Source organism: Garra rufa, chromosome 23 (genome assembly GCF_049309525.1).
Source record: "Garra rufa chromosome 23, GarRuf1.0, whole genome shotgun sequence".
NCBI classification, from domain to species: Eukaryota; Metazoa; Chordata; class Actinopteri; order Cypriniformes; family Cyprinidae; genus Garra; species Garra rufa.
The window spans coordinates 10,978,432-11,005,844 of record NC_133383.1 but is presented as its reverse complement, the minus strand read 5'-3'; the positions used below and the strand labels follow the sequence as shown (position 1 = coordinate 11,005,844).

The 27,413-nt window shown below is 37.0% G+C and overlaps 1 protein-coding gene across 2 annotated transcripts in view; it reads left to right on the top strand.

Annotated features, from left to right (window-relative positions):
• Positions 1-27,413, top strand: part of dscama (Down syndrome cell adhesion molecule a) — a 116,934-nt gene that overhangs the window by 6,555 nt on the left and 82,966 nt on the right. For both annotated transcript variants that reach the window (XM_073829424.1, XM_073829425.1), the window contains exons 2-3: positions 7,110-7,427; positions 8,924-9,070. In XM_073829424.1, the coding sequence (XP_073685525.1) occupies positions 7,110-7,427; positions 8,924-9,070 (465 nt within the window). The remainder of the gene's footprint in view (positions 1-7,109; positions 7,428-8,923; positions 9,071-27,413) is intronic.

Here is a 27,413-nt window from a genome sequence, read left to right as displayed (position 1 = left end):
ATTTTTGTCAGATTTGCAGATTTAAAGTGGATTGATACAAAAATTACCAGAGTATTCAAGGTGTACATTTTTGGACTTGGTACTGTGTACTGTAATACCATGTTGTTGTTTTTTTGTTTTTGTTTTTTTGAAGTTTGCATAAGCATTTACTTAAATATCATGCTATTAAGGATATATATTTTGGTACCATGGTAATACCATGTTTTTTGGAGAGTATATTTGTTTATTTTTGTGAATCATACAGAAGAATTCACCATAAAAATATTTAAATCATCAAAAAAATATAAACCTTTCCAAATATGCAGGTTTAAAATAGAATGACAAAGCATTTACTTACAAAAAAAAACACTATGCTATTACTACAGTATAGTTCCATTTGATTTTCCACCTTGAATCATACATAAGCAGTTCTTCATAAAAGTATCTAAATTATCCAAAAACATATTTCATTTTGTCAGATGTGCCGGTTTAAAGTGGATTAATACAAAAATGATCAGGGTATTCAGGTTGTACATTATTGGACTTGGCATTGTGGTAAATTTATATATGAAAAAACGTGGTATATGTTTTTTTATATATATAAATTTACAGTTTACATAAGCAGTTCATCATAAAACTACTCAAATCATCCAAAACCAACAACAACAACAACAAAAAACATATTTGTTTTTGCTGTTTTAAAATTGATATTACAAAAAAAGTATGGGTACAGATTTTTGGATATTGGTACAGTACTCTGGTAAAATCATGGTCAAATCACCCAAATCCAAAAGTATATTTGATATTGTCAAATGTGCAGGTTAAATGGATAAATACAAACAAATATCGTGATATTAGGGACATGGCTTTGGATAAAAATGAATAAGATGCTAATACCATGCTATACTGTACGAATATGATAATCATTCAATACCATAGTCTATATTAAACTACCATGGGAATCATCTGATAGCATTAGTGCACTGCAACATCTTTTTTGTATGGGTTTATTGTGACTGTCCTGTGTCAGGTTTGTAAGGGTTAATACCCGAGGCACCATTGCGGTTTGCAGGGTAAATATTGATCGCACATTACTTAAATAAATCGCCTGGCTAGTTTTGAAAAGGCTCTCGTGATGGCTGGTTACACACTATCAGTGGACAAATGCTAATGTGTTTTCAAAAGACAAACCCATATTTCTGCTCGCCCTAAATGCAATTGTCATTCCGCTCAAATGCTCTTCATTACAAACCTCCAGTCAGACCTGTCACACTCACATATAATGAACATTTATTTTCGTCTTCTAAGATTAACTTCTCTATCTTAGACTTGATTTTAATGCACTATATTAAATAACACTGCACAGTAAAATCTGAAAATATTAATTCGCCTTAAATTGCATTTTTAACTTAATCTGATTCTAAAATGACTTTTTGGTCAAATTTAATATACTGAGATAAATTATGTTGACTTTAACACTGATGTTTAATAAAGCCGCTTTTTAATATATGAAAATATGATTTTGCCTTAAAAATCTTTACTTAATCTGATCTTAAAATTATGTTTTTGAATATATTTTTTGTTACTTTGACTAAATTATTTATTTCATTGCTATAATTTTTGACTAGTTTTTGAGGCATTTGTGGGTTTCTAGCCTAATATATATGTGTGTGTGTGTATGTGTGTGTGTGTGTGTGTGTGTGTGTGTGTGTGTGTGTGTGTGTATATATATATATATATATATATATATATATATATATATATATATATATATGTATAGTTTGACTTTAACACTGATGTTTAATAAAGTCACTTTTTAATATATGAAAATATGATTTTGCCTTAAAAATCTTTACTTAATCTGATCTTAAAATTATGTGTTTGAATATATTTTTTGTTACTTTGACTAAATTATTTATTTCATTGCTATAATTTTTGACTAGTTTTTGATGCATTTGTGGGTTTCTAGCCTAATATATGTGTGTGTGTGTGTGTGTGTGTGTGTGTGTGTATATATATATATATATATAGTTTGACTTTAACACTGATGTTTAATAAAGGCACTTTTTAATATATGAAAATATGATTTTGCCTTAAAAATCTTTACTTAATCTGATCTTAAAATTACCTTTTTTTCTGACATTTAATGTTCTGAGGTAAAAATATTTTAAGTTACTTTGACAAAATTATTTATTTCATTTTTATTGCTATAATTTTTGACTAGTTTTTGATGCGTTTGTGGGTTTCTAGCTTAATATATATGTGTGTATATATATATATATATATATATATATATATATATATATATATATATATATATATATATATATTAGTTTGACTTTAACACTGATGTTTAACAAAGCCACTTTTTAATATATGAAAAGATCATTTTGCCTTAAAATCTTTACTTAATCTGATCCTAAAATTAAGTTTTTAATGACATTTAATATATACATATATAGCCTAATATATATATGTGTGTATATATATATATATATATATATATATGTGTGTGTGTGTGTGTGTGTGTACAGTATGAAACTACTCATTACTAATCAATATAGAATTATTATTTAAGTAGTCTTTTTTTTAATGCAGTAGGGTTTTGTAAAAAACAACAACATCCATCTTATCTGCATACATAAAGCAAAAACGTGCACTCGCCGACCATCCTGCCCCTAGATCAGCTTGACTTCAAAATGGTCTCTGCCCTTGAGCTGTCACATGCTCACCCCATAAATATCACCCTGAGTCAAGCCCAGACAGGGCCACAGAGGGACAGCGCGTTAGACACTCTCTCAGCGGGAATTTACAATGATCGGCTCTGAAAGACAGAAACAAGCAGCGACAAAGAAAGCGCTCTGTCCATTATTTCAGGCAGATAGGAATCGCTGTTAATCAAACAGCCTGCAGCGCTTTCTGAAAAAGCCAGATTAATTATAAATTCATTCAATTCATATTTGAAGAGTCGTGTCTGGCCGTTTCCGTCGTTTAGATAATTGAGAGCGGAATGATTCTGACTGCGTCGCTATAAGCATGTGCTGGGTTTTACTATCTGAATTTGAATCAGATTAACAGATGCTGACCATGCAGATTTTTAAAGATGAAGAGTCCATCAGCGCTCGAACGCACACGAAAGCTTTACTGCATGATGTCTGAGGTGCTAAATCACATGCATCATGTCTGGATAACAGCTGCTGGCTTCTTTATGTCGTCCTCTTCTGTCGGACGGTTTTAGCTGTTTTATAGTAACGGTCTTTTTGTTAGAAGTGTATTCTGAAAATGTGATGTTTTTATTAGATAGATGTACAAAGGTATACAATAAATAGAGATATTTAATTAGTACCATTGTAAAACGTGTTAGATAGAATAATTTAGAGCATTTGAAATGTTCACCTAATTGGTGTATTTTGAATATTTTTGGGTGAAATTTGGAAACTCAGCAACCCAGCAGTTAGGTTAAATGTTGGGTTAAACACAATCTTCTAGGTAGTTTTGTTTAACTCAGCTATTGTTTAAAAAATACTATATGGCTATTTTAAAGTGAATCTAAAATAGATTGTAAAAAAAAAAAAAAAAAAACAGACACATAATTACTACACACACAAAAAAATGCTGGGTTAAAAACAACCCAATTTGGGTTATTTGACAACCCAGTGCTGGGTTAATATTGGACAGAACACATGCTGGGTTATTTTGACCCAGCGGTTATGTTGGGTTAAACCCAATCTTTTAGGTAGTTTTGTTGAACTCAGCTATTGTTTAAAAAAAGACTATATGGCTAGCGTAAAATGAACTCACAATTAAAAATCAGACACATAATTACTACACTCTAAAAAAGCTGGGTTAAAAACAACCCAACTTGGGTTATTTGGCAACCTAGCACTGGGTAAATAATGGACATAACACATACTGGGTTATTTTGTAGGGTTAAATGTTTTTACCCAACATGCTGGGTTTTATTTAAGTCAACTATTGTTTAAAAATGATTGTATTGCTGGCTTAAGTAATATTTTTTACCTGGGTAAAAAATATTTAAAATAACCCAATTAAAAGACCCAGCATAGTAAACCCAACATTTTTGTTTAAAAAACAAACAAACAAAAAAACTCAGTACTTTTGAGAGTGCAAAAAAACTACCCAGCACCTGGGTAAAAATATTAAAAATAACTTAATAAATGACCCAGCATTTTAAAAATAAGCTATTTAAAAATATATATTATTTAATTAATATTTATTTAACTTATTAATAAATGATCATTTATTTAATACACTGAATATCCATGGACAAATTTAATTTATATGGGTGAATACAACATATAGTTTACAATATTACATACATGTAAACTTATTTAACAAGCATTTTAGAAATAAATAATGTAGCTGAAAACTCGTAGCTGAAAGATGCCATGACTGACTCCATAACCTGTCCATAAACAATTGGTACTGAGATTAGAGAACATATTTTAACAGGAAATTAAATAAAATTCAGTATTATAATGGATAAAATCAGTTTACTGTATGTTATGCAAGGCAAAAGGCATTTCCATCATCCAATATTTATTAACTACCCAGTACTTGGGTAAAAAATATTTAAAATAACCCAATTAAATGACCCAACATACTGAACCCAGCATTTTGGTTTTAAAAAAATAACACAGCATTTTTTTTAGAATGCAGAGACAAGCAGTAATCAAAAAGTGAACATTTATTATTAAGCAATACAAAAAAAAAAAAAAAAAAAAAAAAAATATATATATATATATATATATATATATTTTTTTTTTTTCATCTTAAATGTTCATTTATTGAACATATTAATAAACGTTAATTTCCAACCTATTTTGAGTTCATTTTAAGCATGAAATATAGTAATTTTTAAGCAATAGTTTAATAAAACTAACCAGAAGGTTGGGTTAAACATTTAACCCATATTTTATGCAGAGTATAAACATAAAAAAAAAATGCTGGGTAAAATATGGACAAACCCAGTGACTAAGTTAAGCATTTAACCCAACCAGTGGATCAAAACACCTCAATCGCTAGGTTTTTTCATATTTTACCAGATTGTTTTTAACCTAATGCTGGGTTGTTTAACCCAGCATTTTTAATAAACTAACTTAAACATTTATCCCAACAGCTGGGTCGAAACAACTCAGTTGCTGGGTTTGTCCATATTTTACCTAGCGCTGGGTTGTTTTTAACCCAGCATTAAACACATACACACAAATTCTGGGTTAAAAACAACTCAGCACTTAGTGAAATATGAATGAAATATTTAACCCAACCTTCTGAGTAGTTTTATTTAACTCAACTATTGCTTTAAAATGACTGCTTAAAAATTTACAACCTATTTTGGGTTAATTGAGCCAGCCATATAGTCATTTTTAAACAATGGCTGAGTTAAATAAAACTAACCAGAACGTTGGGTTAATCATTTGTCAAGGGGCTGTATTTAATATTTAATAAACACTATTATATAAATTGTATTTATAATTATATTACATGAAATAAATCAGAACATTTAAAATGTACCTTTTTTGTTATTATTTTTGATCTTGACTTTGTGTCTAACAATAATAACAATGTTTCTATAGAATTCTATACAGTGGCAGTGCATAAAATATCTGTTAAAATGCTGCAGGGTATCACTGTATAATCTCAGTATTGACATAAAGTCTTTTAATATTTTATGATTCTTCTTAAGATCCCAAGTTCTTTTGATCCTTCGCTGATGCTTTGCTCTGGATTATCAATAGACCTTAGGTTTATATGTTTTGTGTGAAAAAAAGAACAAAAAAAATGTTGGATTGTCAGTGTTGGATTGCAAACGCTGTTATGCTGAAATGTATGTGCTAAATGCAGATTGATAAATTGGAAATTTAATTAATATAATATATTAAAATAGTATATTTGGTTTGAGTGAAATGTTAGGTTTCATGTGTATCTCTATTTGTCCTACTAACTCTCTGACCTTTAAAGGGACAGTTCACCCAAAAATATAAATACTGTCATTAGTTACTCACCCTCATGTCGTTCCAAACCCGTAAGACCTTCATTCTTCATCTTCAGAACACAACTTAAAATATTTTTTTAATAAATCCGAGAACTTGCTGACCCTGCATAGACAGCAACATAACTAACATGTTCAAGGCTCAGAAAGGTAGTAAGGACATTGTTAAAATAGTTCATGTGACATCAGTGGTTCAACTGTAATTTTATGAAGCTACGAAAGAAAACAAAAATATCAACTTTATTGTGTCTTCACAACATGAGTAATTAATGCCAGAATTTTCATTTTTGGATGAACAGTCCATTTAAAAATTATGAGAAATAACTTGCTATTCTATTGACATTTTTCCCCACTTTTGCTCTATATCCATTTATCTGTGTTTTTATCAAGGGGAATCGACTAGCTAGAGTATGGGTATAAATATTTTATTTTTTATGTGCTTTTAGACAATAGTAGCTTTATCCATGGCTCCAAACTGAGCTCCATTATCTATAAAATACCCCAGGGCACTGAAATTGGTTTTCGTGCCCAGTATGTCCATCTGAAAATGTAAGGTATAAGTGAACAAATCCATTTAAAATCTAAAGGGCTTTCCTGGCATAACTCTGTTGCAGCGTTGCCAATAGCCATTAAAAATGTAATGAATTAATATAAAGTATTAAAATACATGAGGAATGATGTGGTTTCATTAAAACAAGACTCAGGACTCATTCTCCAAATGAAATCATCTCTTTTAAAAGTCCCAATGGAGAAACATGGCTGAATTTGGCCTTGCTGGCAGCATTTCCAGTACAATCTCTCTGAGTTTGATTTGAAAGATTAGTACATTTAGTAAGATTAGTGCAGTTTTCTGTCAGATGTTTGGAGCTACCTGAAACTTGCAGGCTGTGTAAGCATGTACAATTCTGAATCCTGAATCTAATGGACCACTGACTAAAAAGTGCCAAGACTAAGTGTTTTAATATATTTATGAGCTGTTAAAGTAATTCGTCCCTGGAGAAGTGTAGACCAGCTGTGGCAAACAAGCTGTTAGTTCTTTCATACAGAGAGAAAGAGTCTTGTGTTGTGATTAACTCTAGAAAAACACTAACTGTGCATCCTCTTCTGTCTCCTGCAGTTCTCAGTGAAGACCTACATTCCAGCTTGTATTTTGTCAATGCATCTCTGCAAGAGGTAGTGTTCGCCAGCACCACGGGGACTCTGGTTCCCTGTCCTGCAGCAGCGGTGCCGCCTGCTACCCTGCGCTGGTATCTGGCCACCGGCGAGGAGAGCTACAACGTCCCAGGGATCCGCCATGTCCATCCAAACGGCACTCTCCAGATCTTCCACTTTCCTCCGTCCAGCTTTAGCAAAGTGATCCACGACAACACTTACTATTGCACAGCGGAAAATCCTTCAGGGAAAATTAGAAGCCAAGATGTTCATATTAAGGCCGGTGAGTGTTTGAAGATATTACATATTGTTGGAGATGTTTTACAAATGTCTATTTGCTTTCAGTTGCATATAGTGTAAAACTGCCATTCATTTAGATTGCACAGTTATAACAAAAACGTATAACCAATATAGTGTTTTCACAACGCGTCATCAATGGGCAATATTGGCGGCACGGAGCGTAAACAATGCCACCGAACCGAACAAAATTCGCATATTTTGCTAATCATTGCTGCTGAAAATGATCAGTAATGTCATGTTTTGGGCTGTACTAATCAGTCGGACCAGGAAAAACATTTGGACTGCTATAGACTGCCAAAATTTTTAACAAATCAAGGAGAAGAGTACAAAAAACTGTCTGAGGAACAAAAGGCGTTTGTGGTTGGCCAAACTGAACCAGGATTTCCAGGGCAAGAATCTTGACAACATTCATGTTTGTTCTTATCATTTCTGGTCAGGTAGGTGAAATATTAGGCTATATCTTCATTAATTTTATTTAATTAATGTATGATTGACAAGTATGCATCATTTTACATTAAAATACTGTGATCCAAATGACTGAAAATTTATATGCAGCTCAGATATATTTCTTAAATGCATGCCTAAAAATTGTTTTTGAGTGTAAATGTTGACAAAATTCATGAAATTGTTATAAATGCAGATGTACACTATTGAAATTCAGTCTTTCTTTTTCGGGGAAAATGGACTAAAAATATTGATGACTCATCCTTTACAAAACATTTTTCTTATTTTGACTGTCTTCAGACAGGTTTAGCTCACGTCATCTGTCATTGGTCAATCAACCAGATAGCCCCACCCAAAACTCACTCCATTGGCTGAGGCAGTTGCTATGCTGGGCAAATCAGATTCTCTAAGAAAGAAAACAATGCTTTAATAGTGTCATAGAGGTTTAACACATTTTGCTTTTAAGGTCACTTTATCTTGCTTTAGTGTGACTAAACCAAACTGCAAATCTAATGACTGTTTTCAGACAGGTTTGACTTGCACCTTCAGTCATTGGTCAGTCAAACAATAGTCCCAAACTCACTCTATTGGCTGAGCCAGTTGCTATGCGGGGCTAGTCGGATTCTCAAAGAAATAGAACAGTGTTTTAGTAATACAAAACAATAAATGTAGTGAGGTTTATGTTTAAAATGCAAATGGAAAAAGTATGTAATAATATATAATTATATATAAACACTTTGCTTCGTAGTTCACTTTATTTTGTTTTAGTCTGACTAAACCAATCTGCAAATCTAATGACTGTTTTCAGACAGGTTTGACTCGGGTCATCTGTCATTGGTCAGTCAAACAGATAGCCCCAATCCATTGGCTGAGCCAGTTGCTATGCTCGGATTCTCTAAGAAAGAAAACTGCTTTTATAGTGTCATAGAGGTTTACTTTATTGGTGAAAGACTACTTGTTTGCATATTAAGCTAGAAGAAAGTATTGTTGTTTGTTTTATCCAAGTATCAATCAGCACAAACTCTTTCTCTGCAGTCTTACGAGAGCCCTATACGGTTCGCGTGGCGGACCAGACCGCGATGAGAGGCAGCGTAGCGGTCTTCAAGTGCATTATTCCTTCCTCAGTGGAGAACTACATCACTGTTGTGTCATGGGAGAGAGACACCGTACCACTCGTCTCAGGTAGGACACTGGACGCTTGTATGCATATTTTGTGCTCGAACTTGTTAAGATGTTGTTATTTTTTTTGTTACCTTAAAGGATTAGTTCACTTCTTTCTTTCTTCATTCGAAAATAAATAAAGGTTTTTGAAGAAAACATTCCAGGATTTTTCTCCATATAGTGGACTGAAATGGGGATCAGCAGATTGAAGGTCCAAATTGCAGTTTCAGTGCAGCTTTAAAGGGCTCTACGTGATCCCAGCCAAGGAATAAGGATCTTATCTAGCGAAACAATTAGTCAGTTCCAAATAATATAATCATTTATATTCTTTTTAACTACAAATTCTCATCTTGCACCAGCTTGACTTCAGGCATTACATAATCATGTTGGAAAGGTCACGCAGAGTGAGTTCTTCCTGTGTGTACTCCAGTTCAAATGGTAGGGTAAGGCGAAAAACTCCCCCAAATTCAAAATTTGTTGTTTTACCATTTTTGGTAAAGTCAAGTCACCTTTATTTATATAGCGCCTTTTACAATACAGATTGTGTCAAAGCAACTGCACAGTATTTAAACAGCACAATAGTGTGTAAGTAACGCATTATTGTAACAATCAATTTTCAGTTAAAGGCAGTTCATCAATGAATTCAGTGATATCATCGTCAGTTCAGTTCAAATAGTATACGATATCGCTGGAAAATGTCCCCAACTAAGCAAGCCAGAGGCGACAGCGGCAAGGAACCAAAACTCCACAGGTGACAGAAATGGAGAAAAAAACCTTGGGAGAAACCAGGCTCAGTCGGGGGACCAGTTCTCCTCTGGCCAGACCAAACAACAGTTTGTACCAATGTCTGATTGTAGAGAACTCATCAGGATCCTGTGGTGTAGCGCCGATGGCCGTCAAGGTTGGCGAGGTCTTTATTGATGATCCGCCTTGGAGCTCATCTGGTTGACATCCACGGCTATTGAAGTCATCTCTAGGTGGTGATCCACGATCTAAGCTGGGTACGGACTGGATCCGGGGGGACTGGAGTGACCATCTGATCCAGATACAGGCTGGATCTGGTGGCTACGGTGACCTCGGAATAAGAATGAAACAGACTAATATTAGCGTAGATGCCATTCTTTTTACGATGCAACGAGTGCATCAGGTGTTATGGGAGGTGTTTTCGGTTCCGGTTGACCTAATTAATGCAGCCTAACAATCCTTTAACGGATTTGAATTATAGAAATGTGTTAATGATTTTATGTGTAAGCCAGGTTAAAGAGATGTGTCTTTAATCTAGATTTAAACTGACAGAGTGTGTCTGCCTCCCGAACAGTGTTAGGTAGATTGTTCCAGAGTTTAGGCGCTAGATAAGAAAATGATCTGCCGCCGGCAGTTGATTTTGATATTCTAGGTATTATCAAATTGCCAGAATTTTGAGAACGCAGCGGACGTGAAGGACTATAATACGATAGGAGCTCGTTCAAGTACTGAGGAGCTAAACCATTGAGGGCTTTATAAGTAATTAGCAAGATTTTAAAATCTATACGATGTTTAATAGGGAGCCAATGCAGTGCTGACAGAACCGGGCTAATATGGTCATACTTTCTGGTTCTAGTAAGAACTCTAGCTGCTGCATTTTGGACCAGCTGGAGTTTGTTTATTAAGCGTGCAGAACAACCACCCAATAAAGCATTACAATAATCTACCCTTGAGGTCATGAACGCATGAATTAATGTTTCAGCATTTGACATTGATAGCATAGGTCGTAATTTCGATATATTTTTAAGATGGAAAAATGCGGTTTTGCAGATGCTAGAAATGTGGCTCTCAAAGGAGAGATTGCTATCGAATAGGACGCCTAGGTTCCTAACTGATGATGACGAATTTACAGAGCAGCCATCTAGTATTAGACTGTGTTTTAGGTCATTACTTGTGGAGGTTTTAGGTCCAATAATTAATACCTCTGTTTTTTCAGAATTTAACAGTAAGAAGTTATTCGCCATCCAGTTTTTAATATCAGCTATGCATTCTGTTAGTTTTTCGAATGGATATGTTTTGCCGGGCTGCGAAGAAATATAGAGCTGAGTATCATCAGCGTAACAATGAAAGCTAACACCATGTTTCCTGATGATATCTCCCAAGGGTAACATGTAAAGCGTAAAAAGTAATGGCCCTAGCACTGAGCCTTGAGGTACTCCATACTGCACTTGCGATCTAAATGATACCTCTTCATTTATTGCCACAAACTGATGACAGTCAGACAAGTACGATTTGAACCATGCCAGTGCACTACCACTAATGCCTACATAATTTTCAAGTCTATTTAAAAGAATGTTGTGGTCAATAGTATCAAATGCGGCACTAAGATCCAGTAGCACTAATAGAGAGATGCAACCACGATCGCTTGACAAGAGCAGGTCATTTGTTACTCTAATTAGAGCAGTCTCAGTACTATGATATGGTCTAAAACCTGACTGGAAATCCTCGCAGATACCATTTTTCTCTAAGAAGGAGCATAATTGTGAGGATACTACCTTTTCTAGTATCTTTGACAGAAAAGGGAGATTCGAAATTGGTCTGTAGTTAATTAATTCATAGGGGTCAAGTTGTGGTTTTTTAATGAGTGGCTTAATAACAGCTATTTTGAAGGTTTTGGGGACATATCCTAATGATAGTGACGAATTAATAATATTCAGAAGAGGTTGTTTACACTTTGAATTTGAATTTATTTATTGAGGGAAAGCCCCTTGAGATGCTCCATCTCATTTTCGAGGGGGACCCTATAACGCATACATAAAACAATACAATACAACACAAGTAATAAACAAAACAAAACATACAAAAAATTCACAGCTCACTTCCCTATTCACCCACCCATAAACTACAACTATATCAAAAAAGCATGTAGCCTACATACAAAATAATATACATTTTAGTACAATAATGAAAACCCAAATATAAATATAAGTAGATTATCAAAAAATATTAATAAAAACATTTTTAGGAAATCAAATAAAAAATAAAAAAAAGAGAGAAAAAGAGAGAAAAAAAAAGTACATATACATAAATATATATATTGCCTATAGGCAATTCTCAACCTAAAGTTAAAAACATAAACAGGTTGTTTTCAAGTGAGATATTAAATTGATCCTAAAAAGATGAAAAGATGTAATTGATTTAAGGGAAGAAGGAAGATTGTTCCAATCATATGGAGCTTTATATTGAAAAGACCTTTAACCAACTTCAGTAAGGATTCTAGGAATAGAAAAATGTGGATACTGCATATGACGAAGTGAATAAATAGATGTAGATGAAACTAAAAACTGTTTTAAATAAGAAGGAAAATTAAAATAAATACACTTGAAAAGAAACTGAAGCCAATGATATTGCCTTCGGGATTTAGGTTGAAGCCAACCCAGAGCTTCATACAACATACAATGATGAGTTCTATAAGGACATCTCAAAACAAACCTACATAAAGAATTATGAATAATGTTTAAAGGTTTTAAATTGATATCAGAAGTATTTTGATAAATAATGTCTGCATAGTCAATAATAGGAAGAATTAATTGAGAGATTAATCTTTTCCTGACTTGAAATGAAAAGCAATTAATTGAGCGATAAAGAGAACCGAGACACCCATATGATTTTTTAGTAATAAAGTCAATGTGATGCTTAAAAGACAATTCAGGATCGAGCCAGAGACCAAGATATTTAAATCGATCAACTTTACATAAGAGTGACCCATCTTTAAAAATAATATCTAAATCAAAAGAGTGAGAACGATGACATCTTCTAGAAAACACCATACTACAGGACTTCTTTTTGTTAAGAATAAGTTTATTTTTATAAAACCAATTCTGTAATGAGTTAAAGTCTAACTGCAAAGAAGACTGAACATATGAAGTATCAGAATGAGAAAAATAAATAACAGTATCATCTGCATAAAGCTGAATAGACGAATGTAAGCAGATTTTGGGAAGGTCGTTAATAAATAAACAAAAAAGCAAAGGACCTAGGGTTGATCCTTGGGGAACACCCTTATCAACAACCAAGCAATCCGAGTTTGAACCTTGAAATGAAACATATTGTCGTCTATTATGAAGATAAGAATTAAACCAAAGAAGAGAGTTTTGATCAAAACCTATAGAATGTAACTTATCAAGCAGAAGATAATGGTCCACCATATCAAAGGCTTTAGAAAGATCGATAAAGATAGCACCGGTAGTTTGACATTTATCAAAATAAGTAAACAAATCACTGGTGAATTTCATTAGAGCTGTAGTGGTAGAGAAATTAGGTCTAAAACCTGACTGAAATGGGGACAAAATATTAAACTGATTAATATAATTGGATATTTGATTAAAACTTAATTTCTCAAAAACCTTTGCTACAGTACAAATAATAGAAATTGGACGGTAATTATTCAAATCAGATGGGTCACCACTTTTGAAAAGAGGAATAGTCTTAGCACATTTCCATATGGAAGGCAATGAACAAGAAGATAAAGATAAATTAAACAAATCAGTCAAAGGATACATTAAGATGTGAGAAGCAAGTTTAACAAATTTAGCTTCCAAACCATCTGGACCGGGTGAACTATATTCTTTTAACCCACGTATTGCTTTAAAAGTATCAGAGGGAGAAATTTTACTGAAAGAAAATAGCTGATTTAAACAGCCACTAGAAAAGAAGGTATCAGAATATTTAATAGTAGAATGAGTACCTATGGAAGTAAAATAATTATTAAACGCATAAGATATCCGAATAGGATCAGAAATATGTTCATTATTGATTATTAGCTCTTTTAAAGAGGTTTTGTTTCTCTTATTTAAAATGTTATTTAAATGGTTCCAGAAATGTCTGGGGTTACGAAAATCTTGAGAAAAACAATCATTATAGTAATTCGATTTTGCATTCCTTGTCTTAGTTTTACACATATTCCTAAGCTGTCTATAAGATTCCCAGTCCTCTGGCAATTTAGTTTTGCGATATATAGTCCAAGCCTTATCCCTTTGCTTGAAAAGATTAATCAAATCTGAGTTAATCCAAGGAAGATGCCTGCCTTTAACTCTTATTGTTTTCAAAGGAGCATGCTTATTGATTACATTGATGACTTCAGAATAAAAGAAGTTCCAGGCGTCATCAACTGTGGGAATTAATTCAAGCCTATTCCAATTAATAGACACTAAATCATAAATCAGATAGTCATAATTAATATTCTTTTATTGTCTAATTGTGATGTATTTTGAAGGAAGGCGAGGCATTTTGATTTTCCAAACACAGAATATAGCAGAATGATCACTTAAACAATCTGACATTACACCTGATTTAATAATTCTTTCTGGTGACCAATATCCAGTCCAACAGAGATGATACATTTTGACTAACTCTGGTGGGCTCATCAATTAACTGAGTGAGATTGATACTACTAAATAAATGTTTATCATTAGAGGAAGCACGATCCAACCAGTTACAATTAAAATCACCCAAGATAATGAGTTCAGTATGCCTTCCTAAAGAATTAATAACTGACAAAATACATTTTGTGGAATCAGCAGGAGCAGATGGAGGTCTATACAAGCAACCTATAGTTAGCTGTTTGTTATCATGAAAATTAATATTAACAAATAAACATTCAAAATTAACTGGTGATATTAACGGAGTTACACACACAGAATTCAACTGAGCAGCAACATATATAGCAACACCACCTCTTCTTGAAGGTCTATCAATTCTAAATAAAACAAAATTTTCAAGTTTTATATCCTCGTCGCTAATTCGATCATGTAACCAAGTTTCAGATAAAGTAACAATATGAGGTTTATAAAGAGAAACCCAGGCTCTTAAAAGATTAATTTTAGGGCGAAGACTTCTGATATTCAAATGTACAATTTTTAAGCCTTTAGGTGAATCTATAATTCAAACAATAAATAAATTAATTAAATAAAATAAAGTCACGGAATTGGTTAGGGTAACATATGGGTAAGAGCTGCAAAACAACACAGTCATAAACACATACAAAACAAACAAAAAACAAAATAGAAAACACAGAATGACCAAAGAAAAATGACCAAAGAAGAAGCTACTACAGGTTCAGTCTGATACAATAATAATATTAAACATAAAAAGGACCATTCAACTCGATAATATAAACAAATAAGGTGATAAAATAAACAAATAAATAACTAGCAGCAGTTACAAAGCAAAGTATACTTAAAGTCCTACTCACAATAAAGTCGCAAAGGAAATTAATATTCACAGAATCAAAAAAAAAAAAAAAACAGCTGCAATTCAGGGACCTACTCACAATCCTCCACTCACGAAATGAAGAATAAATAGTCCGAAGAAAATAGTCACTTAAAAAGAAAAAAACTTACTCATAGTCCAACAATCACGGAGTAGAGGGTAAGTAGTCACGGAAAAAAAGATCGGCATCCTCAGGGCAACAAAACAGTTTGGGCTTTCAATCCACCATAACTCTTAGAGTTGCAGGAAACAGTAGAGAATATTTGACATCAGCCGCACAAAGGTTTTTTTTGATAGTATCAAACTCTCGCCATTTCTTCGTAACAGTTGCACTGTAATCCGGGAAGATGTAGACTCGTGTGCCCTTGTAGACAAGCTCGTCTTTCTCCCGAGCCAGACGGAGAATCCTGACTTTATCCTGAAAATTCAGAAACTTAGCCAGAATTGGTCTCGGTTTAAGCTGTGATCCAGATAAAAAGGTTGGCGAGCGGTGCGCTCTTTCGATAACTGGAGCCATGGGAAAGTGTTCATTACCAAGCAATTGTGCAATCAGTTGATTCAAAAAAGATAACATGTCTCTACCTTCACTCTTCTCCGGGATATTAACAAAGCGAAGATTTGATAAACGGCTTCTGTTTTCAGCCTCTTCCACTTTCTTATTGAGGTAAGCATTTTCTTTTTCAAGGTCTTGAACACGCTTGGTCAGATTGTCCACATTATCTTCGTTTGAGCTCACCCGTTGTTCCAGTTCCGAAACATGCTCAGAAAGCGAATTGAGGGAGCCTTGAATTGTGCACAGGCCGGTTTGTAGATTATAAATTTTTGCATCGAAGTGAACAATCATATCAGATTTTATCTGTTGTATAGCGTCCCAGATTGATTGAAGAGAGACTTCGGAGACTTTGGCGTTGTCCATAATGAGATATAGACGGCAACGTTAATGAAATGAGCTCCGATCAAACACAAAACATCGACGATGAAAAGTCCAAACTTTAAACTCTAATTAATATATTCAAAGTATTAAATTAAAGGTCCATTTAAACAGAATAAAGACAAAAACCTGGTGTAACCTATTAAGCACTCAGCCAGTAGCGGCCATCTTTGTAAACACTGGGTCGGTACTTCAGCCTACGTCATGTGTAACCTTTCCAATGTGATTGCATAATGTGTGAAGTCAAGCTAGTGCAAGACAAGCAATTGTGGTTAAAAAGTATAGTAAGTGTTTATTTATTTATTTATTTTTTAAAATAGAAAAATGACTGATTGTTTCGCTAGATAAGACTCTTATTCCTCAGCTGGGATCATTTAGAGTCCTCTGAAGCTGCATTGAAAATGCAATTTGGACATTCAACCCATTGATCCCCATTGAAGTCTAATATATCTAGAAAAATCCCCCTTAATTTCTTTTCAACTGAAGAAAGAAAGACATGAACATCTTGGATCACCAATGTCTTCCCATGTTGTTCAAATCCATTTGCATAAACTGCTTGTTGCCATATAATGGAAGTAAATGGGGACTCAAATGTCATTGACGTCAAAGCTGCCATTTTATTTGAGGTTGCGTCCACTCAAAGTTATTGTATGGCTTCAGCAGACTTGGAATGTAGTGCATGAGTCATAAAAACCCTTTTATGATACTTTCATGGTGGACCTTCATAGATCCAGTTTTTATTTACTTTCATCATATTGGCCTGGATATTTTTTAAAACTTTTTGTGATCCACACATAAAAAAGAAATGGATTTTGCGACATGAAGATGAGTAAATTACAGTGTTTTAAGGTCAACTATTAGCATCCCTGAAAATCAGTGCAGTTTTGATCTTCCCAAGCGAGTTTTAGCCAATTACAGTGCTTGCTTTTCTTGGTTTTCCATCAGTTTAACAACCCAAGCCTGCTCTCGAAAACACATCCACATCTTTAAGTCGTTTCTTGTCCTGTTGCTGACAACGTGAGATTTATTAGTCTCTAACTTGGCATGCTGTCAGAGTAACGCTCTTATAAAGAGCTCCTCTCTCGGCTCACGGCTGTCTAATCCTGAAGAAGTGGACGGTGGCAGTCGTGTCACCGAGATCCACTGTACTGACCTACTTCCCTTCCAGAGGCAGCACGGTTTTGAAAATCCGTATCAGCTAAATGGAACACTCGTCTACACAACTGTTTCCTTCCCTCAGGGCCGTCGGCTCGTTTTATGGGGCATTTAGCAAATTCAATAAAGAATCAAAAGTCGTTTAGACTGGGGAGCGAGCAGGGACATTTTCCATAGATGTGTCGCAGTTTTCTGTTCGGGTAAAAGACACAGATGAGATATATGAATCTTTTATTCATCTTCAGGGAGTAATGTGACAAATGTTCGCCTGCAGTCTAAATTACAGTCTTTAAATTCCTCAAACATCGCACGTCTAATGCTCGATCTCAATTTGTGTGCACATTATATTCCTATATGACTGTTGGAGCCCAAGACAGGTCTATTTCAACAAAAGTGTGCAATGAATCTGACAGATGTCTGTCATTTAATAGCGGCTGTCACAAAACATTAGCTTGCCGCTTGTCTGCGCCTCTTTTCCGTGCTAAATATTTCATAGGTAAAGCTATATTCCTGCAAACAACAGTTTAAACACAGTTCACTGCGTGTGGAACACTTTCGCCATGCTGTCGAGGGCATTTTGATTGAATCTGTGTGAGTGCGTGAGGTACATTTGCTAATGGCCCCTCTAAAATGTTCTGAAACCTATTCTTCTGTGATATTCTATAAATAAATAAGCTTTCTATGTGATCTCACATGAAGAAAAGTGAAGCTGCTGTATACTTTTTTGTTATGAAATATTTATTTCCTTTCTATCTGTATTTCTGTCTAGTGCATTTGGACTAGTGAAATGTTTTTGTTTTTTCAAATGTTTGATTTTGCAAAAAAAATAAAATAAAAAATAATATGTGTAGTGGTGAAAGCCAAAATATAAAATGTCATGGATGAATATTTACCGAGTAATCCACTATTTTGTAGAGGAAGGTCAAAATGGCAAATTTCACCTTAGATTCAGAGTCAAGTTAAAGTGGGGTGAAAATTACTTCTGAAAGATGGCAGCATCATTATCTTATTTTTACACAGAGATTAGTAGTTCTGTTAGTAAAATCTGTTGACTTTAGAAATCTTTGTTGCATTATGTGCTAATGGTGACCATTCAAAAATGGGGAAACAGAACTTTCCAAGTTTTTCTCTAAAGTTTGCATGCCTGTAACTCAAGAAGTATTAAAGATATCTTTATGCCCTTTTAGATAATGGATCTTACCAAACTTTTCTTTTGGCATCTTTATTTTTAATGCCCTATGAGATTTTTAATATGGCTCCAGAAGTAAATTGTTAAAATGTACACATTTTCACTGGTCAAAAACCAAATGTGGGTCAGTTTGAAATAATGTGATACTTTTAATAGAGGGAAACAAGATACAATTCTGATTTCAACATTATTTCTTCCTCAGACATTGTTCTTTAAACAAAATAAGTATCAGCTATATACAAAGTGACCAACATTTGGTTTTCGACCACTGAAAATGGGTAATATTCAGCAATCTGGATATGGAGCCTTATTAAGATCCCTGGGACTGAACGATGTAGGGCCTGGAAAATTAAGATTCTAAAAGAAAAGTTTACAAAGAGCTAGAATCTAAAATCATATTGTGATATCTTGAGTTATAGGCAGGGAAACTTTGGAAAAAGAATATTTATGGTGCTCAGACTGGTATGTTCAATGCAGTTGTCTTGACAGAAAGAAACATCTTTAGTTTTAACATTATTTGTTCTTCAGACATTCTTCTTTAAAAGAAAATAAGTTTCTTATTTTTGCAAAGGTGACTTTGTTTCTTCAGAAGAACACAAACGAAGATTTTTAACGAAAACCGGTGCAGTCTGCCAGCCAAATAATGGAAGTGGATGGGCACCCGACCTTTAAAAGTAAACAAAAACATGCACAGACAAATCCAAATTACAACCTGCGGCTCATGACGATACATTGATGTCCTAAGACACGAAACGATCGTTTTTTGCGAGAAACTGAACAGTATTTATATGACTTTTTACTTTTGATACACAGCCACGTCCATCTGTCATGAGCACGAGCTTTTCATCTGGCTCGTTACATGTGAACGCGCTCTGGCGTAGTATACGCAAACACCGTAAGGGGAAATCAGTGAAAAGTCCCGGATGAGTTTGCGCAAGCAAATGTAATCTTTTAGCTTTAAATTGGTTTGAACAATCAGGATAAGCGCAAGTAGTTACCATTTTGAACAGCTGATATACCCACAATCTCTGTGCACTGTGTAAACAATGAGTGTTGTATACATGCGACAGATTGCTTCCGGTGTTTGCGTATACTACGCCAGAGCGCGTACACATCAGGTACACATGCCTGATGCTAAACTCGTGCTCAGGACAGATGGACGTGGCTGTGTATCAAAGGTAAAAATTCATATAAATACTGTTCAGTTTTTTGCAAAAACCAATCGTTTCGTGTCTTAGGACATCAATGTATCGCCACGAGCCGCAGGTTGTAATTTGGATTTGTCTGTGCATGTTTTTGTTTACTTTTAAAGGTCTGGTGCCCATCCACTGCCATTATTTGGCTGGCAGACTGCACCGGTTTTCGTTAAAAATCTTTGTTTGTGTTCTGCTGAGGAAACAAAGTCACCTACATCTTGGATGCCCTGGGGGTAAGCAGATAAACATCAAATTTTCATTTTTGGGTGAACTATCCCTTTAAACTTTCAAACCCGTAAGACTTTTGTTCTTCTGAACACAAATTAAGATATTTTTATTGAAATCCAAAAGCTTTCTGACCCTGCATAGACAGCAATACAACTACCACGTTAAAGGTCGAGAAAGCTAGTATCATTGAAATAGTCCATGTGACATCAGTAGTTCATCCTTAATGTTATAAAGCTACGAGAGTACTTTTGTGTGCGCAAAGAAAACAAAATTTTTATTCAACTTTTCTATGTGCGTTTGTAACCGGTCTGTTTCAGCCGCTGTTACTCCCCTCTGCGTTGTGTAAGAAAGACCAGGACACTTGCCACTTCAATTCACTGGAGCAGGTTTATTAACAGTCACGCCCAACATGGACTGGCCACCTTCTGTGGATTAACATCAATAAAGCAGATAAATGACTTGTGGGCATCTCATTACAGCACATTCCTCTCGCCAGTGTATGCAATATGAACTCTGATGTATAACAATTGAGCAATATGATCATTAACACTGAAACACACTATTAACACAATAAAAGAATATAAAAGACAATGAAAAGGTAAAAAGAGAGAAATACCTGTGGATTAACATCAATAAAGCAGATAAATGACTTGTGGGCATCTCATTACAGCACATTCCTGTATGATATAACACCTGTTAGCTGACTTACAACTCAGAACCATGCTAACACATATGCACATACAGCCCACACGATATATCTTCAGATTATTAATCCATCCACACATAAAACATGCAAAAGAACACTGCATATAACTTCAGTAATTCTTACAAAATGAAATCAAACCGATTTATACACTTTGCAAACTCAATTAATTCAGAAAATGAAGAGCTCCGAAATCGCTTACCTCTCGCCAGTGTATGCAATATGAACTAACGAGAAGTGTGCGCTCACATCAAAATGGTAGCGCTAGACGCAAATTTCAAAATAAAAGCCTCTAAATGGTATAAACATATATCAGTCCTAGGAATGCAGAAATAAATCAATAATACAATAATAAGGATTTTAGTGAAAAAGCAACAATGTATTATGTTCAAATTGTACTCAATATAACCCGTTACATTCACCCCTTCTGGATTTCGCTAAAATCCGTACTGAATATAAGTCAATTAGCTGGTACAGGTCTGCAATGAAACATTCATTAGTTCAACTTGTAAGTTACCCAATAATGGGTCAAGAAAAACCTCAGGGTGATCAAGCCCAAGACCATCTTGGAACAATATGATGCCTTGTACACCATAATATGACCTGACCCTTACACCGAGTTAACGTCTCTTTATATGACATCACACAGAGCAAAATGCAATAGAATACTCCTTAAAACAGAGAAAGAAATGACTCAGATCTCCTTTTCAATTGATTTCCTACACTTTGGAAGTAAAAGGGCTTCTGAACCATTGACTCAATTAATCTGTTGACTTTCTTAACGACTCTACCAGCCCTTGTTCTGACACCCTGAACGTCAGGAACTGGAATTTGGGTATCAGCGTCAGTTTGAATGTCAGTGGAAACTTGTGCTTGTGTATGTGTGTCTGTTTTATCGTCAAGGTCAATGTCAAGAGAAGTCAAATTTGATTTATCTCCATGTCGAAGATGATTCCGGTCACTGCTCTCTTCAGATTGTTCCTGATCACTGGAATCTCTCTTGCCCAAACTGAATTGGTCTGTTCCCTTAGCTTCCTCAACATCAAAGTCCTGGTCTAGATAGTTTTCAGACTCATGGACTTGAAGGCTTTCAGACTCATGGACTTGACGACTTTCAGACTCATGGACTTGACGGCTTTCAGACTCTTGGACTTGACGGCTTTCAGACTCTTGGACTTGACGGCTTTCAGACTCTTGGACTTGACGGCTTTCAGACTCTTGGACTTGACGGCTTTCAGACTCTTGGACTTGACGGCTTTCAGACTCTTGGACTTGACGGCTTTCAGACTCTTGGACTTGACGGCTTTCAGACTCTCGGTTAACCCACCTCATTGTCCTTCCCTCCAGGTCTGCTGGATCGAAGTCTTCCGCATCAAACTCCCTCCTGGACCAACATGTCTCATCCTCTGACTCTCCCGTGGAAAGCAGCATGCTTCCTTCCTCATCAGGCGACTCAACAGGTAGGAAACTAATATCCAACATCAAGTTCCTGTGCACTATCCTCACGTTCTCCTTCTCATCTTTGAGCTTGTAAGTGTGTGTCTGCAGGTTTCTGTCTACTACAGTATACACTACAGGATCCCACTTATCCGCTAATTTCCTCTTCCCTCTTTCTCCTTTATTCGCCACCAGCACACGATCTCCAATATTCAGACATGTTCCTCTGACTTTCTTGTTGTAACCTTTAGCCTGCTTCCTCTGCTCTTTTTCAGAGTGTTTCTGCGCGATCTCAGCCGCCTCATGAAGATATGACATTAATGATTTCAGGTATGTACCATGATCTACAACTACAGGGTCATGTAGCACCTGTCGGAACATAACATCCACCGGCAATCTTGGTACACGTCCGAACATAAGCTGAAAAGGAGCGTATCCTGTTGTTTCATGGACGGTAGCATTGTAGGCGAAGGTCAACGTTTGTATTTGCTCTGTCCATTTGTGTTTTTCTTTTAGAGGCAGTGTTCGGAGCATACTTCCCAAAGTCCGATTAAACCTCTCTACCCCTCCATTTCCCATGGGGTGGTATGCAGTGGTGTGAGACTTGGCGACCCCTGACAGTTTAAGAAGTTCCGCTAGAAGGGCACTTTCAAAATTGGCTCCCTGGTCTGTGTGAATGCGACTTGGGAATCCGTACACACAGAATACACGGTCCCACAGCTTCCTTGCGACTTGTTTCGCTGACTGATTCGCACAAGGGAAGGCATGAGCCAACTTTGTGAAATGGTCCGTCAGAACGAGCACATCAACTGAGCGTTTCTTCCCATCCTCTGCAGTCCAGAAATCTAGACATACCAACTCCATTGGCATAGAAGTCTTAATACTTTCGAGCGGGGCCCGCGCAGATGGTTCCGGAGCCTTGGCTAGAATGCATCTTTGACAACACTTGATGTATTCACTAATATCATGCCCCATTCCTGGCCAAAAGAAGCGTTGGCGGGCTAGATGAATGGTCCTTGCTTGTCCTTGGTGGCCTGCTGAATCATGCACACCTGTCAAAGCTTGGCCCTTGAGACTGGAAGGTAAGACCAACTGATACCGCCTTTGTTTACTGAATGGATCTTGTATGAATCGGTACAGTATCCCATCGACGACCTTAAGTTTATCCCATTGCCTGAAAAGAGACAGAGTTCTGGAATTCATATTTGTCCTTTCTCGCCTTGATGGTTGTCGCTTTAAATTCATAAAGGACATGACTATTGAAATGGCCAAATCAGCCTCTTGCGATTCGCGAATTTCATCTGCAGCAATTGTAGGAATGGTGTCAGAACCAGCTGACACTAAATCTTGGTAAGACTGAATCAACTGCACAGCTCTTGCTTGAGTTGTCTCTTCCCACCGGTCATGTGCACTTAAACAAGCATTGACAGTGTCACTATCAGAAGGTAAAGCAATACAAGACTGGTGACTGATCTGTAGGTTCTGAGCTCCTTGACGAAAGACATCCCGAACTCCATCTCCATCAACCTCCTCGGCCTCTACAAGCAAATCATGATAACGCTCCTTCATTAGCCTGCTACTCACAGTTTTAACAAAAGGGTCTCTACTCAGAGCATCGGCGACCACATTTTTCGTCCCTGCTATGTGCTTCAGTTCAAAGGTGTAAGCTGCCAGTTTGGACACCCAACGCTGCTCACAAGCGTCGAGTTTTGCCTTGGACATAATGTATGTGAGCGGATTGTTGTCCGTCCAGACAGTAAATGTTTGACCTTTCAACCAATGGCTAAATTTCTCGCAGACGCTCCATTTAAGTGCCAGGAACTCGAGCTTATGAACCGGATAGTTTCTCTGTGAATTGTTTAAAGTCTTGCTTGCAAACGCGATTGGACGAGCTCGTTCTTGGTTTGCAGGCACTTGGGATAACACCGCTCCGAGTCCATCTAGTGAAGCGTCAATTGCCAGAATCAAAGGTCGAGTAAAGTCAGGATGTGCCAAAATCACACTTTGTAGCAGACTCTCCTTGAGGCTACATAAGGCTTGATCGCATTCCTTTGTCCAATCTTCGGGCTTGAGCTTCCTGTAAGTTCCTGCTTTAGGGTCTCCCTTGGTCCCTCTCTTCCTCCTCTGCCCAGCCGTGAGAGCAAAGAGCGGCTTTGCCAAAGAAGAACAACTAGGTATGAAATGTTGGTAGTAAAGTATCATCCCGAGGACCGATTTAATTCTCTGAACTGATGGGGTACATCTATCGTCTTCCATCAAATCAAACTTCGACAGCCTTGAGATAACCTCTACTTTAGCAGGATCTACAGAAACTCCATCCCGATCTATAATGTGACCCAAGAATTTTACAGAGGTTCTCATTAGATGACATTTCTTAGGGCTCAACTTGAGGTTGTACTGCCTCAGACGACCGAACACAACTTCTAGCCTCTCCAAGGCTTCCTGCTCACTAGGCGCGAAAACTAGCAGATCATCAAGATAGCACAACAAACTGTTGAAGTTCAAGTCTCCAAAGATGCTTACCATCATTCGCATAAAGGATGCTGGACTGTTGCATAGCCCTTGCGGCATCCGATTGTACTCGTGCAGCCCAACAGGTGTCGTAAATGCTGTATACTTCTTATGTTCTTCGGCCATAGGGATGTTATAAAAACCAGACGTTAGGTCCATGGTGCTGAAGAGAGTGTTTCCGCCCAGAGCCGCCAAGCAATCAGACTGGTGAGGAAGTGGATGTGCATCCTTTATCGTTCTCGCATTCAACCATCTGAAATCTGTGCATAGTCTAAGACTTCCATCCTTTTTCCACACTAGGACTAACGGGGAAGCATATTCACTTACAGACTTCCTGATTATCCCTTGTTCTTCCATCTGGGATAGAACCTGCCTCAGCTTTTGGTAGTGTGCGGGCGGTACTCTACGATAAGGGAGTCTGAATGGACGCTCATCCATTAGCCGAATGCGGTGAACGAAGCCCTTTACTTCTCCACAGTCCAAAGCATGCTTAGAAAACACATCATTATATCTCTCCAGCAACTGGACCAACCTCTCTCTTGTTTCATGGCTGACAGAACAAGAATGGACGTCAAGATCAGCGAGGCCGACAGTTTCCAATCGCTGTCTGAAATCAGCTGATGAATTAGCTAAACACTGACTTCCACCAATCCCAAACACCTCAGCTTGACTCAACCCTTGGAAAAGTTCAAAATCCTCTAAGGCGACACATGGGAATACGTCTGCCAGTTTTCGATTCCTCTTGAGGGTGACTGGTTTGTTAGAGAAATTTGTGACTTTCACGGGAACCCAGCGATCACCCCATAATGGCGTAACGACTCGCCCAACCATTATGTCTCGTGAGGCACACCTTGAAGTCGTTGGTTCCACTACAACTGTGCTCCCTGGTGACATGGGGACATTTTTTGGCAACTTTCCCCAGACAAGGTGCTCCTGTCTTGGTAAGAGGGTGACACACTGCTGTAACTTGATTGTTCCTACCTTGTCTGGCAGCTCTGAGCCCTTCCACCGACACGTGTTGGCCATAACATCTAGGAACTGCTCACATCCTGTCATTGATTCCACTGTCTGATTAGAAACAAGTCGCCAATAATCACTGATGCCTTTCATGCGATGCGCAAGGAATTTGATCACATTTGTGCCAATGATTAGATCATCTCGCTGGCCGGGTACAACAAGAACAGGCACTATGCAGCTCTCTCCATAAATTTTCAATTCAACCTCATACATACATGTTGGCCTTGTAGCTTTACCTCCACATCCTACTAAGATGACTTCCTGTTGAAGAGGTGTGGGTACTGGCAATGCATTCTCACTTAACATCCTCTTCTCTGCTTTGTCACTGATGGTGCAGGCCATGGATCCTGTATCAAGCATTCCCTTCATTGAAAACACGTTATTTACAGTGACTGGTGCATAGAATAATTCATCAAATGCCTCAACTGCCTGGACATTTTGTGCTATCACCTTGGTCCCAGTTGGCACCTGTGCACATGCATTCTCATAGAACTGATGAAGATCAACACTTCCTAGGGGTTCTTTACTTGTGCCCACGCAGCCCCCTTCCAAACGTGAGCCACCTAGTTTAAAGCCGATGAGCCCCTGAATGGTGTCGGGCTAGGTCTGGACCTGTCACTTGTACAGTCTCTTTTACTATGCCCAGGCTGAAAGCACACAAAACACAGATGTTCTCGCCGACAATGTGTTACTGTGGAGTGATCGTGAGATCTACACACTCTACAAAGCTTGCCTTGGGGGTGATGAGATGGCATTTGGACATTTTGAGAGAGTGCACGATCAAGAAGACTAATCAGCGTTCTCATACTATTGTCATCACTCTGTACAGTGTGTGCAGTGCTGACTCGATTACACTCACCTGGCTCTATCAAAGAGCCAACATCTACTTCATCAACCTCGTGGGATGTCTGAACATAAGCGGTGACATGTCTGGTAGTAGGATGACGTTTTGGCTTTGTCGACATCTGCTCTTTCAATTCTGTTTGATAACGGTCAAGTTGTTCTTGGATCTCCCTTGCGGTCCATTTTTCTGGAGCTTTGAAACGGAACACTGAGGCTAGAGTGGAGTCAGGGCAGTACTTCACAAACATCATGGCCGCTTCTTGACATGGATCCTCCATTCGTCTTCCAAGTCTCTTCAATGCTTCTTCCGCAAGATCCGCTGCTTTATTCAACCGCACCCAGTACTCCACAGAACCTTCTCCTGCTAATGGAACAGTGGCATAGAAGTCAGCCAAGGGCATGCAAGAATAATTTACATCACTAAAATGCTGTTTCAGAATATCCATGATGACCTTTGGGTTCTCAACTGGGTTTAAAGCTGAATTACAACGAAGAGTAACTCTGACGACATCTTTAGCTTTACCCATCAATCTGCTTAACATCTCTTGATGTTGCTCTGCCAATGGTATTCCTCTCTTTCGCAGATATGTGTCCATTAGCTCCTCCCACTCACGGACTCCAAGCTTGTCTGACGAATCGCCACGGTAGACAGGAGGCTCTTTTGCGTCAGACTGCATGACCAATCTCACTCCAGTCAGGTTAAGTGAAGGTATGTCTGAAAATGTCTTAGTGGTACCTAACCCCTGTGTTTGTGCACTTCTATTCTCTCCGTCCTCATAACTAGTCTCCCTTTGAGATGCTAACATTGTCTTTTCAACTTGTTGAGCGATATGTGCTATCAACCCTTGCCAGCTTGGATCGTTTATGTCTGGAACAGCTAAAGGCAAAGTGTCAGCTGTTGGATTAGGAATATTTTCAAT